The 14,053-nt window shown below is 35.9% G+C and overlaps 1 protein-coding gene across 2 annotated transcripts in view; it reads right to left on the reverse strand.

Moving 5' to 3' along the window:
* Rec114 (REC114 meiotic recombination protein) overlaps positions 1–14,053 on the reverse strand; it is a 107,730-nt gene that overhangs the window by 68,737 nt on the left and 24,940 nt on the right. For both annotated transcript variants that reach the window (XM_047538851.1, XM_047538850.1), the window contains exon 2: positions 9,356–9,445. In XM_047538851.1, coding sequence (XP_047394807.1) covers positions 9,356–9,445 — 90 coding nt within the window. The remainder of the gene's footprint in view (positions 1–9,355; positions 9,446–14,053) is intronic.

The following is a 14,053-nucleotide window of genomic DNA, read 5'->3' on the forward strand; positions in this document are numbered from 1 at the left end:
CTCAAAACACTAGACAAAATAGGGATAGTGGGAACATTCCTTAACATTGTAAAGGCCATCTATGCTAAGCCCATGGTTAATATCATTCTAAATGGTGAAAAACTGAAAGCATTCCCCCTAAAAACTGGAACAAGGCAGGGATGCCCTCTTTCAACACTTCTATTCAATATCGTCCTTGAAACTCTAGCCAGAGCAATTAGACAGACCAAAGAAATTAAAGGGATATGAATTGGAAAAGAAGAACTCAAACTATCCCTATTTGCTGATGATATGATTATACTTAGAGGAACCTGGAAATTCCACCAGAAAACTTTTAGAACTCATAGGTGAATTCAGTCAAGTAGCAGGTTACAAGATCAATGCTCATAAATCCAATGCATTTTTATACATAAGTGATGAATCTTCAGAAAGAGAAGTTAGGAAAACTACCCCATTCACAATAGCCTCGAAAAAAATAAAATACTTGGGAATCAATCTAACAAAAGAGGTGAAAGACCTCTACAATGAGAACTATAGAACACTAAAGAAAGAAATTGAAGAAAATCTTAGAAGATGGAAAGATCTCCCATGTTCTTGGATAGGAAGAATAAATATTGTCAAAATGGCCATACTACCAAAAGTGTTATATAGATTCAATGCAATTCCAATTAAAATCCTAATGATGTACCTTACAGAAATAGAGCAAGCAATTATAAAATTCATTTGGAAGAATAAGAAACCCAGAATAGCTAAAACAATCCTTAGCAGAAAGAGCGAAGCAGGGGGTATCGCAATACCAGATCTTCAACTCTATTACAAAGCAATAGTAACAAAAACGGCATGGTATTGGTACCAAAATAGAAAGGTGGATCAATGGTACAGAATAGAGGACATGGACACAAACCCAAATAAATACAATTTTCTCATACTAGACAAAGGGGCCAAAAATATGCAATGGAGAAAAGATAGCCTCTTCAACAAATGGTGCTGGGAGAATTGGAAATCCATATGCAACAGAATGAAACTAAACCCATATCTTTCACCGTGCACAAAACTAAACTCAAAATGGATCAAGGACCTCGGAATCAGACCAGAGACCCTGCAGATTATAGAAGAAAAAGTAGGTCCAGATCTTCAACATGTCGGCTTAGGACCAGACTTCCTCAACAGGACTCCCATGGCACAAGAAATAAAAGCAAGAATCAATCATTGGGATAGATTCAAACTAAATAGCTTTCTCTCAGCAAAGAAAACTATCAGCAATGCGAAGAGAGAGCCTACAGAGTGGGAGAAAATCTTTGCCAATCATACTTCAGATAGAGCACTAATCTCCAGAATCTATAAAGAACTCAAAAAACTCTACACCAAGAATGCAAATAACCCAATCGACAAATGGGTTAAGGAAATGAACAGACACTTCACAGAAGAAGATCTACAAGCAATCAACAAACATAAGGAAAAATGTTCAACATCTCTAGTAATAAGAGAAATGCAAATCAAAACCACCCTAAGATTCCATCTCACCCCAATTAGAATGGCGATTATCAAGAATACAAGCAACAACAGGTGTTGGCGAGGATGTGGGGAGAAAGGTACACTCATACATTGCTGGTGGGGATGCAAATTAGTGCAGCCACTCTGGAAAGCAGTGTGGAGATTCCTTAGAAAACTTGGAATGGAACCACCATTTGACCCAGCTATCCCACTCCTCGGCCTATACCCAAAGGACTTAAAATCAGCATACTACGGAGATACAGCCACATCAATGTTCATAGCTGCTCAATTCACAACAGCCAGATTGTGGAACCAACCTAGATGTCCTTCAATTGATGAATGGATAAAGAAACTGTGAGATATATATATATATATATATATATATATATATAATGGAATATTACTCAGCCATAAAGAATGATAAAAAATTATGGCATTTGCAGGCAAATGGATGAAATTGGAGAATATCATGCTAAGTGAGATAAGCCAATCTCAAAAAACCAAAGGACGAATGATCTCGCTGATAAGTGGATGATGACACATAATGGGGGGGTGGGAGGGGTTAGTGTTAGGGTTAGAGTTAGGGTTAGGGAGGGGGGCAAGAATGGAGGAAGAACTGTATAGAGGGAAAAGAGGGGTGGGAGGGGTGGCGGGAAGGGAAAAATAACAGAACAAATCAAACAACATTACCCTATGTAAATTTATGATTACACAAATGTTACGCCTTTACTCCATGTACAAACGGATAAACAACATGTATCCCATTTGTTTACAATAAAAAATAAATAAATAAATAAAAATAAATCCTATCTTTATTTTGAATGTTAGACATTTTCATTATAATGTGCCTTGGTGTGGATCTGTTGTGATTTTGTGCATTTGGTGTTCTGTAAGTCTCTTGTATTTGATTTTCCATTTCATTCTTCAGGTTTGGGCAATTTTCTGATATTATTTCATTGAATAGGTTGTTCATTCCTTTGGTTTGTATCTCTGTGCCTTCCTCAATCCCAATAATTCTTAAAGTTGGTCTTTTCATGATGTCCCATAGTTCTTGGAGATTCTCTTTATGATTTCTTACCATCTTCTCTGTTTGGGCGACTTTATTTTCAAGATTAAATATTTTGTCTTCATTGTCTGAGGTTCTATCTTCCAAGTGGTCTAGTCTGTTGGTGATGCTTTCCATTGAGTTTTTAATTTGGTTTATTGTTTCCTTCATTTCAAGGATTTCCGTTTGTTTGTTTTTTTTGAGAATCTCTATCTCTTTGTTGAAATGATCTTTTGCTTCCTGCAGGTGCTCTTTCAGCTTATTGGTATTATCATTCATTGCCTGCATTTGCTCTCTTATCTCATCCTTTGCTTCGCGAATCATCTAAATCATGTATAATCTGAAGTCCTTTTCTGACATTTCTTCTCACATACTGTCATTGGATTCTATTAATATAGAATCTAGATTTGTTTGGATCATTTTCTTCCCTTGTTTTTTCATATTGTTCACGTATCTTCCCCTCTAGCAGTGCAGATCTGGGGTATTGCAGATTTCCCCCTATAGGCTTATAGTGGCCCTATAAGCCACTATAAGGTTTCCAAAACCTTTTCTTTAAGGGGAGATCAATATTAGCAGTGCCAAATTCAGACACTATGCAATCCTAGACCAAATAGCCCCTATGAGGACAATAACAAAATTGTCATAATAAACAGAATGAGTTCAAATATTATCTTCAGCAAAACAAACAGATTTGCAATAAGGTCTGCAGTTTCTAATGGAGGACAAAGAGGATGCAGAGGGATGTAGAATGTGGTTGGTAATGGGATAAGAAAAGAATATACAGAAGTTCTAGATAATAGAAAGGGTGAGAGTGTAATCAAAAGAAATTGGATGTTAGCATGTAAAAAAGGGAGAAAGAGACTCTGAGGGAACTGGTAAACAAAAGGAAAAGAAAGCAAGAAAAGTAAAGAAATAAAAACTTAAATTTTTTCAATAAGGAGAAAAAAGAAAATCTACAGTATAACAGTCATATAGTAATGAAACCTCCCAGTGTTCAGTAGCCTGATGCATGAGAGGTACCTGACATTGAGCTTCAAGTCTCCAGCAGGAGTCTTAGGATGGGATTTTTCCCCACCTAAAGATTGGAGCTCCGGCTTCCAGGATTATCCAAGATGGCCACTCTGGCTTCCAAATGTGTTGGCAAATGGGGAGCTGCAGCTCAGGGGTGGACGTGGTCAGCTAGAGGTCCTGAAGGTGGGATGTGGTTGGTCTGGCAGGGGTCCTGGAGTTCGGGTGTGTTTGGTGTGGTTGTGGGATCCTGGGTGCCAGGTGTAATCAGTTGGTATGGGGTCCCGGTGATAGGGCACAGTCAGTTGGTCTGAGGGTCCTGGCGGCAGGCAGCAGTCAGTCGATGTGAGGGCCCCAGAGGCAGGGAGTGATCGGTCAGGCTGAGGGATCCTGGAGACGGGGCTCAGTCAGTTTGGTCAGGGGTCCTACGGGGCCTGGCTGTTGTCTCAAAATGGTGGCAGCCATGTGTAATCAAACCTGCAGGTACTATAACAGTGAACTTCCAGGCAACAGCAGGCAGCTGGTGCTCCACTGGCGGTCGGCGATCAGTTTGCTGACTGTTGTTGGACAATCGGGAGGTGAACCTCATGTGTTGGGTGATGGACAGGTGTAAGGCAGGCGATGGACAGGCGAGAGGTAGGCACATGGTGAATGACAGGCGCCTGACAGTGAGCAATCTGCACTCAAAAAAGGCGTCGATATGCTGGCAGACTGCAGGTGGTCACAGCAGACAAATGGGGTAAACAGCAGGTTATTGATAAGCAGCAAAAACTACCTCACCAAGAAACAGATATCCTCTGCTTGAAACCAGAGTCACAGAGCGACAAGGAACGCAGCCTCTCTCTAGACCACCATCTTGGATCTCCTGTATTCTTATTTTTAATCACACACATATACATGATTTTAAAATTCAAGTACTTCTCCACTAAAGGTTAATTCAGGAGAACTCAATACTTTTAAAATTATATTAGCAGGACTGAAAAAAGAAAAACCATCTCAAGTGATGCAGAAAAGCATTCAATAAAATTCAACTCCTATGCACAATTAAAAACTCAGTAAACAATGGCAAAGGGAACAGTCAAAAAATGAAAAGGCAACTCTGTAAAATGGAAGAAAATATTTGCAAACCATAAATCTGAGAAGAGGTCGATATCCCAAAATGTGTAAAGAGCTCATTTGATTCCAAAAACAAATAATTCAATTAAAATGTGGGCAAAGGACACTGTTAAACCAGCTATCACTATAATAAATATCTGAGATAGACAATTTATAAAGAGGAAAGGTTTATTTGTTCCCCAGTTTTGGAAGTTCCAGTCCATGATCAGTTGGTCCCACTGCTTTGGACCTGTGGTGGCACATCATGGTGGGAACACATAACATAGAGCAAAACTGTTCAACTCTTGGCCAGGAAGCAAAAAAGAGGAACAGAAAGGGGCTGGCACTATTCCCTTCAAGGGCACTTCCCCAAAGACCAGAAGACCTCCCACTAAGCCCCACCTCTTAAAGATTCCACAGCTTCCCACTAATACCACTGTGGAGAACAAGGGCCTTCTATAAGTACTTCTACAATAAAGCTTGATTCATTAAGAACTGAATACTTAACATTTAAGTTTAAATAGCTACTCAAGACCAAGCAGAAAGTCCAAAGCCTTGTTGACTTGTTTGAATTTCTTTAAAAAACATTAGCACATACACAAAACTGTTATTGGGTCCTAGCCATCAGTTTCCCTGAAATAAATGACTTTTTGGAGAAGTGAAGCTTCAACAAAAAATTGAGAATATAAATATAGTACATTTTAATCCATGAACCTTTGGGGAACGATTAAAATCCAAACTATAATAGATCTGAATAGCTAATTTTCCAAAGACCAATAACCAACAGGTATATGAAAAGGTGATCAACATAACTAATCATCAATACCACAATGAGGTGCCACCTCATACTTCTTAGGATGACTATTATTGAAAAGACATGATAAATGTTGGTAAGGATGTGAAGAAAGGGAAACCCTTAGACACTGTGGCTAGGGATAAAAACTGGTACAGCCACTATGGAAAACAGTATGAAAATTCCACAAATAAATAAATAACTACTGTATGATCCAGTAATCTTACTTCTAGGTATGTATCTAAGGAAATGAAATCAGTGTTTGGAAGAGACATCTGCACTTTCATATTTATTACAATACTAACTATTCATGGCCAAGAAATAGAAACAACCTAAATATCTATCAATGGATAAATGGATAAAGAAAGTGTAATATATGCATGCATATACAAGTCCTTGACAACATGAATAAATCTGGAGTACATTACTCTAACTTAAATAAGCAATATACAGAAAGAAAAATATTTCTTGATCCTCACTTGTATGGAATCTAAAAATGTTGAATCCATATAAGTAGACAGTAGAAGGGTGGTTACTAGGGGTTGTGGGGTGGTATAGAGGAAATAGGAGATGTTGGCCTAAAGATATAAAGCTTTTGTTGTGTAGAATGAATACATTCTAGAGACCTATGGTAACTGCAGTTAATATTATATTGTGTACTTTAAGTTTGTTAAGAGAACAGATCTTAGGTGTTCTCACCACACACATCCACACACAAAATGGTAACTATATCAGGAGATGACATGTTATCTAGCTTGATAACACAATGTAAATCAAAATAACACACTACCTTAAATATGTACACCAACTTTATTTAAAAATAATCAGAATCTCAAAGAGGGGAAAAAAGCCTCTGCAAATTAGGATTAGAAGGGAACTTCCTCAATCTTCTAAAGTGTATCCACAAAAAAAAAAAACCCTATAGCTAACTTTATATTTAATGGTGAAAAGACTGAATGTTTTCCCCCTAAGATGGGGAACAAGGCAAGGATGTCAAGTCTCACCATTTCTATTCAACACTATAAAGGATGCCCTATTCAGTGTAATCTGGAGAAAGAGCATAGAGGGGATCAGGAGAGTGCACAGATTAGTAAGGAAAAACATCAAACTCTCTTGACTTGCTAACAGATCATTTATGTGGAAAATCCTAAGCAGTCTACATAAAGCTAAGAAACTAATAGATGAGTTTAACAAAATCACAGGATACAATTGATTTTTTAATACTGACTGACTTCATGTCTCTACACACTAGCAAAAAACTGTAAGATACTTATTTTTGCTATTTACAATAACAAAAAATGAAATATTCAGCAAAGTATATGCAAGACCTGTATTGTAAAAACTACAAAACACTGCTGAGAAAAATTAAAGATAAAAATAAATGGAGGGCTGGGGTTGTGGCTCAGTGGTATAGCACGCTTGTCTAGCACACATGAAGCCCTGGGTTCAATTCTCAGCACTGCATATAAATAAATAAATAAAATAAAGGTCCACTGGCAACTAAAAAAATTTTTTTAAAAGTTGAATGAATAAGCAAATTAGGTTTATCCATACAATAGCATACTGATCAGCAATGAAAAGGAATGAATGATTAATAACATAACACTATGGATGAATCTTAAAAGCACTGCCTAATGGAAGAAGCTGGACACAAAAAACCTACCTATTTTATGATTCTGTTACATGAAATTCTAGAAAGACAAAAGTATATTGAGGTAATACATATGTAAATTAACTATACTGAGTCACTCCACAATGTATATCTTCTATAAAACAATATGGTGTACATGGCAAATGCATACAATTCATCTGTCAATTTAAAAATAAGTAAAATTTAAAACATTATTTTAAAAACAGAAAAGGCAAAACTATAGTGACAGAAAGCAGATCAGTGGTTGTTAGATGCTGAGGATGTGCAGAGGAGACTTATTAAGGCACAAGGAAACTCTTCAGGTTAATTGAAATATCCTATTATTATGGTTACATGATTATATGCATGTGTCAAAACCCATTAACTGAATAAATAAAATTAGTGAATTTTATTTTCTATATCTCAATAAATTTTTTTAATATTTTAAAGATTTTTAATATTAATATCAAAGTTATACATGCACATACAAATGCATCAAATTGTAGAATTAATACTTACCCTTCTATTTCTCCGCAGTGGTTATCTTGGAATTTAATAAACTTGGTTATTTAACTGCAGTGCAAAAATCATTCCATGGGGCTGGGGTTGTGGCTCAGTGATAGAGCACTTGCCTAGCATGTGTGAAGCACTGGGTTTGATCCTCAGCACCACATAAAAATAAATAAAGGTATAAAAAAAATTTTTAAATCATTCCACATATGATACAAAGAAACCTTGACCATTTTGTAACAACATAACTATGCAAAAAGATAAAGCAAAGAAAAAGCAAGGTGTGGTGCTCTATTCCTAAAGAAGTCAAACTGCATTAATGTCACCCTTCAACAAAGACTTGACACTGAAAGGGAGAACTAGAGGTACTAGGCATCCCTAAGGTTATGGTCTGGAGTATTCTTCATTAACATCTGAAGTGCAAGGAATACAGGCCCTGACGCAGATGAAACAAAACAGTGCAACTTATGCTGCAGTTTAAAAGTCATGAGGAGCACAGAAATGACTCTGCAGGTCACTTCACATTCACTGATAAAGCCACATTTTCTTTAAGTGGAAAGATGAATCATTACAATATACACATGTGGTACCCTACCACTGCCATCATATCATAGCAGAACATGTAAGGGATTCACCAAAAAATTAATGTCTTTTAAATATATTTGGCCCATTTGCTTATTAATGTTTCTCGTCACTAGAATGAGGACATTCCACAATGTCAGGAATTTTTGTCTGTGCTTTTCACTACTGTATCACTAGCATCAAAGTAAAAATGCCTAGTGAGTACTAGTGTTCAATAAATACTTATGAACTGAGTAAACTATGTCCATGTATATATTCAGGAAATATCTGTCATAAGAATTTATTATGGGGCTGGGGAGATAGCTCAGCTGGTAGAGTGCTTGCCTCGAGAGCACTAAGGCCCTGAGTTCGATCCCCAGTACTGCAAAAAAAAAAAAAGAATTTATTATGCCTATGTAGACATTATTCACAGCCAAATGACATAATAACCTTCTATAACCTTGCCCTTCTTTTTTAAAAAATATTTTTAGTTGGAGATGGACATAATACCTTTCATTGATTTTCATTGAATTTTACTGATTTTTAATGTGATGCTGAGGATGGAACCCAGTGCCCCACAGGTACCAGACAAGCACTCCACTACTGAGATACAAGTATCTCTAGCCCCAATCTTTCCCTTCTTGTGTGATTTCTTTGATTAAAAATTAATAATTGTCTTTTTATTTCTACATACTAAAAAACAAACAAAAAAAACCCCTAAACTTATAAGCAAGGTTATTCTTATTTTTTCTTTCACATATTTCTTCATTCTAAAATTTTCTAAAGTGTACACATATACAGAATAAAGAACAAATGCTTCTTCATAAGTAAGAATTTTATGGAGGATTCCATCAATTAACAACATGTTTTGTTTTCTTTTAGCTAATTCCTTAAATCCATCACCTCTGCATATGCTGTTTTCCCTACCCAGAAAACCCACTGGCCTTTTCTTTAAGTATAGCCTGTCTTCAAATCAATCTCCCCAATTAAGAAACCTTTATCATATTGGTTAATATCAATCCTTTGATCTACTTTGATTCACTAAATCCTAAACATCTTTAGAGCAGGTGATATATGGTATATTTCTTTATCTCTACTGTTATAGCATGTTTTATAATACTTAATCTGTTGAACTTACAGAATTTCAGTGAGATTGAAGAAATTTGAAGGTACAAAAATTAATGTAAAACTATGAAGATAAAGAAACACATCTGCATGTTAAATTTAGGCATAAACCTACCAGTAGTGTCTGTCCCTGGGAAATGAAGAAGTGACCCGATATAACTATGGTGAGAACAAGATACCCGGATTCTTCATTGGAATCAAAAACCTTGAAAAAGAGAAAAATATGTTTAAAAATCTATTTCTGTAATAACTGATAAACGTAACTCTAACAATTCAACTATTTTCTCATACTGAGAAAATATGAAAAACATTCTTCCTACCTTTGAATGTTCCCTTTCCTTTCATTTAATCTGTAACTCTTCCCCCATGGTTTCAAGTTTTTCCTCATATACACAGAAGTCAACAGCTAAGCTTTTAAGAAATAAAATTAAATACCAATATTTTGAAACAGAAAGAATACCAGATTAAGAATCAAGAGATGGGGGCTGGGGAGATAGCTCAGTTTTTAAAGTGCTTGCCTTGCAAGGCTAAGGCCATGGGTTCGAAAAATCAAGAGATGTGGGTCCTTAGCCAACCACTTTTCAGTTACATTTTAATAAATAATTTATTCTCTCTGAACCTCAATTTTCTTTCTGTAAAATGGAGATAATGCCTTATAAAGCTGCTATGAAACTTCAGAGATTTCTTGAACCAAATAATCCATTTTTCACAACCCCTCAAAAACTGTGGCATTCCTTTGGTTGAACTCTAGTTTATCAATGTCACACAAAACATGAAGCCACAAATTTACCATGATCTTGGTATGACCTGGTTTTATCTCCTGTTTCTGTAGTAGTACGGCATACAATCATTAACCTTTTCAGGAGTAGTCCCATTGAAGAGGTAGATCTTAAATAAATAAACACCCTGAAACTTATCACCCATGTTGGTAAATCATACTTCCCCTTTTTTCATCTTAAACTTTGTAAGGCCTTGGATTTGTTCCTCTTACATTTTACATTGTTAGATTTGGTCTTTAGTCCTAACCTAATTAAATCAGTGTCAGGGAGGACATGACCAATGCATATGTAAGAGTGGAATTCGGTTCTTAAGTAACTATACTATGTAGGTGGCTTTGATATCATTAAACACTAGAAGACAAACTTTGTATCAATAAGAAATTACAGCACACCTTAATGATAAAAGATCAAAATCATTAACATAGCTAACTTAATTTAAGATAAATTTTTATAATGTCCTGCATTTTAATGAGAAATAATTCTCTACCTCACAGCTACGTATATGGGTTTTGGAGCTTTAATGTTATACTTAAATGCATAATTTTCTACTGAGTTCTAATTCATTTTAAAGTCCAAACTTAATAATAAACATTTTAGATGCCAAGGCAGATTGGCTTAACCCTGCACTAATTCTTTCAGGGACTGTTGTTCTGCCTCCTTCCCAGTATTGGAAGCCTAGTTACTTATGGAACAATCTTCCCACCGTAGTTTACACAGTTTATCTTTTATAATTCACCACCAGTTAGAAAGAGGATAGTGAGAACTAAAGCACAGCTTGCAAAACTAGAGCCTAGACAACAAACTTTTCCCAAGGAGGTATGTTAACATGACAGTTTAACTTTCTTTTTTTTAACATAAATGTAACATGTATACCATAAAATATCTAAAACTGAACAGTGCAGCTCAATGAAGGATGACCAAGCAAACAAAACACTACCACCAGGGGAAACAGAACATTACCAGACTTCCAGAAGAGTTCCTGGCACTGTGTTTAACCACTATCTACATCCCCCTCCCCTGTACTAATGTCCACTCTGACTTCTAACAACATACTTTAGTTTTATTTATATGAATGGAATCATACAGATATACTTTTTTGTGTTTGGCTTCATCAATACTGTTGCAGGTGTATTTGTTTTCCTTGTTGTAGAATACCATTCAATAACCATACCACAATTTATTCTTTTATTTTGTTTTTGTTGGTAAATATTTTTCCTTGTTTTGAGTCTACTACAAATAATGCTATTATTAAAATTCTTAAATATCTCTTGTTGGATAGGAACACTCACTTTATGCCAATAATAAGATGCCAATTCTTCCCCAAATATTTTTTTATTGATTCTGTTTGGATATTCATGGCAGTAGTGTATTTTGATATATTATACATACATGGAGTATAACTTAGGATCCCATTCGCGTAGCAGTACATGAGATGGAGTTTCACTGGTCGTGTATTCATATATGAACATAGGACAGTTATGTTCTATTCATTGTACTGTCTTTCCTACGCCTACCCACTCCCTTCCCTTCATTCCCCTTTGTCTAATCCAATGAACTTTCTTTCTCCCCTCTTATTGTGTGTTAGCATCCACATATCAGAGAGAACATTCAGCCTCTGGTGTTTGGGTTTGTCTTATTTCACTCAGTATGATAGTCTCCACTTCCGTCCATTTATCAGCAAATGCCATAATTTCATTCTCCTTTATGGCTGAGTAATATTCCATTGTGTAAATATACCACATTTTCTTTTTCCATTAATCTGTTGAAGGGCACCTACATTGGTTCCCTAGCTTAGCTATTGTGAATTAAGCTGCTATGAACATTGATGTGGCTGCATCACTGTAGTATGCTGATTTTAAGTCCTTTGGGTATAAACCAAGGAGTGGGGTAGCTGGGTCAAATGGTGGGTCCATTCCAAGTTTTCTGAGGAATCTCCATACTGCTTTCCAGAATCGTTGCACCAATTTACAACCCCACCAGCAATGTATGAGTGAACCTTTTTCCCCACATCCTCACCAACATATATTGTTACTCATATTCTTGATAATTGCCATTCTGGCCGGAGATGGAATTTCAGTGTAATTTTGATTTGCATTTCTCTAATTGCTGGTGATGTTGAACATTTTTTTGCATATTTGTTGATCATTCATATTTCTTCTGTGAAGTACCTGTTGGGTTCCTTTGCCATTTGTTGTTGATTGGGTTGTTTGGGATGGTTTTTTTTTTTTTTTTTTTTTTGGTGTTATTTTTTGAGTTCTTTGTATATTCTGGAGATTAATGCTCTGAGGTGTAGGGACAAAGATTTTCTTCCATTCTTTTTTTTTTATAATTTTTTTTAGTTGTCAATGGACCTTTATTTATTTTTTTTTATTTACGTATAATGCCAAGAATCTAACTCGGTGCCTCACACATATCAGGCAAGTGCTCTACCACTGAGCCACAACTCAGGCCCTGATTTTGTCCCATTCTCTAGGCTCTCTGTTCACATTCTTGATTGTTTCCTTTGCTGTGAAGAAGCTTTTTAGTTTGATACCATCCCATGTATTGATTCTTGATTTTACTTCTTGCACTTTTGGAGTCTTATTGAGGAAGTCAGTTCCTAAGCCAACCTGATGGCTACTTTTTCTTCTAGTAGGCACAGGGTCTCTGGTCTAATGCCTAAGTCCCTGGCCCGCTTTGAGTTGAGTTTTGTGCAGGGTGAGAGATAGGGGTTCAATTTCAAAATACTACATATGAATTCCCAGTATTCCCAGCACCATTTGTTGAAGAGGCTATCTTTTCTCCAATGTATGTTTATGGCACCTTTCTCTAATATGAGATAACTGTATTTATGTGGGTATGTCTTTATGTCTTCTATTCTGTCCCATTGGTCTGCATGTCTGTTTTGGTGCCAACACCACACTGTTTTTTTTACTATAACTCTGTAGTATAATTTAAGGTCTGATATTGTGACGCCTCCTGCTTTACTTTTCTTGCTAAGGATTGCTTTGGCTATTCTGGGCCTCTTGTTTTTCCAAATGAATTTCATGACTGCCTTTTCTGCTTCTATAAAGAACTTTACTAGAATTTTTTTAAATTTTTAATTTTTAAAATTTTATTTGTTCTAATTAGTTGTACATGACAGTAGAATGCATTTATACATTTTGATAGATCATACATAAATGGAGTATAATCTCTCATTTTTCTGACTGTACATATTGTAGGATCACATCAGTTATGCTGTCATACATGTACATGAGGTAATAATGTCTGTTTCACTGTACTATTATTCCTTCCCCCACACCCTTTCCCCTCCTTTCACTCCCCTCTACCTAATATAAAGTAACTCCATTCTTCCCTAACCCCTGCTTACTGTGAATTAGCATTCGCATATCAGAGAAAACATTTGGTCTTTGGTTTTTTGGGTTTGGTTTATTTCACTTAGCATGATATTCTCTAACTCCATCAATTTACCAGTAAATGATAGAATTTCATTCTTCTTTAAGACTGAGTAATATTCCCTCATATATATATATACATATATACATTTATATATTTATATACATATATAAATAAATAAATAAATGGATATATACATATATATCACATTTTCTTTATCCATTCATCTGTTGAAGGGTATCTAGGTTGGTTCCATAGTTTAGCTATTGTGAACTGAGCTGCTATAAAACTAATGTGGTTGCATCACTGTAGTATGTTGATTTTAAGTCCTTTGGCTATAGACTGAGTGGGATAACTGGGTTAAATGGTAGTTCCATTCCAAGTTTTCTGAGGACTCTCCATACTGCTTTCCAGAGTGGTTGCATCAATGTGCATTCCCACTAGCCATGTATAAGTGTACCTCTTTTCCCACATCCTCAGCAACAATTATTGTTGCTTGTATTCTTAATAATTGTCATTCTGATTGGAGTGAGATGAAATCTTAGAGAAGTTTTGATTTGCATTTCTCTAATTGCTAGTGATATTGGACATTTTTTCATATATTTGTTGATTGCTTGTATATCTTCTGTGAAGTGTTCAGTTCTTTAGCCTGTTTA

The sequence above is a fragment of the Sciurus carolinensis genome, chromosome 2 (assembly GCF_902686445.1).
Source record: "Sciurus carolinensis chromosome 2, mSciCar1.2, whole genome shotgun sequence".
NCBI lineage: Eukaryota > Metazoa > Chordata > Mammalia > Rodentia > Sciuridae > Sciurus > Sciurus carolinensis.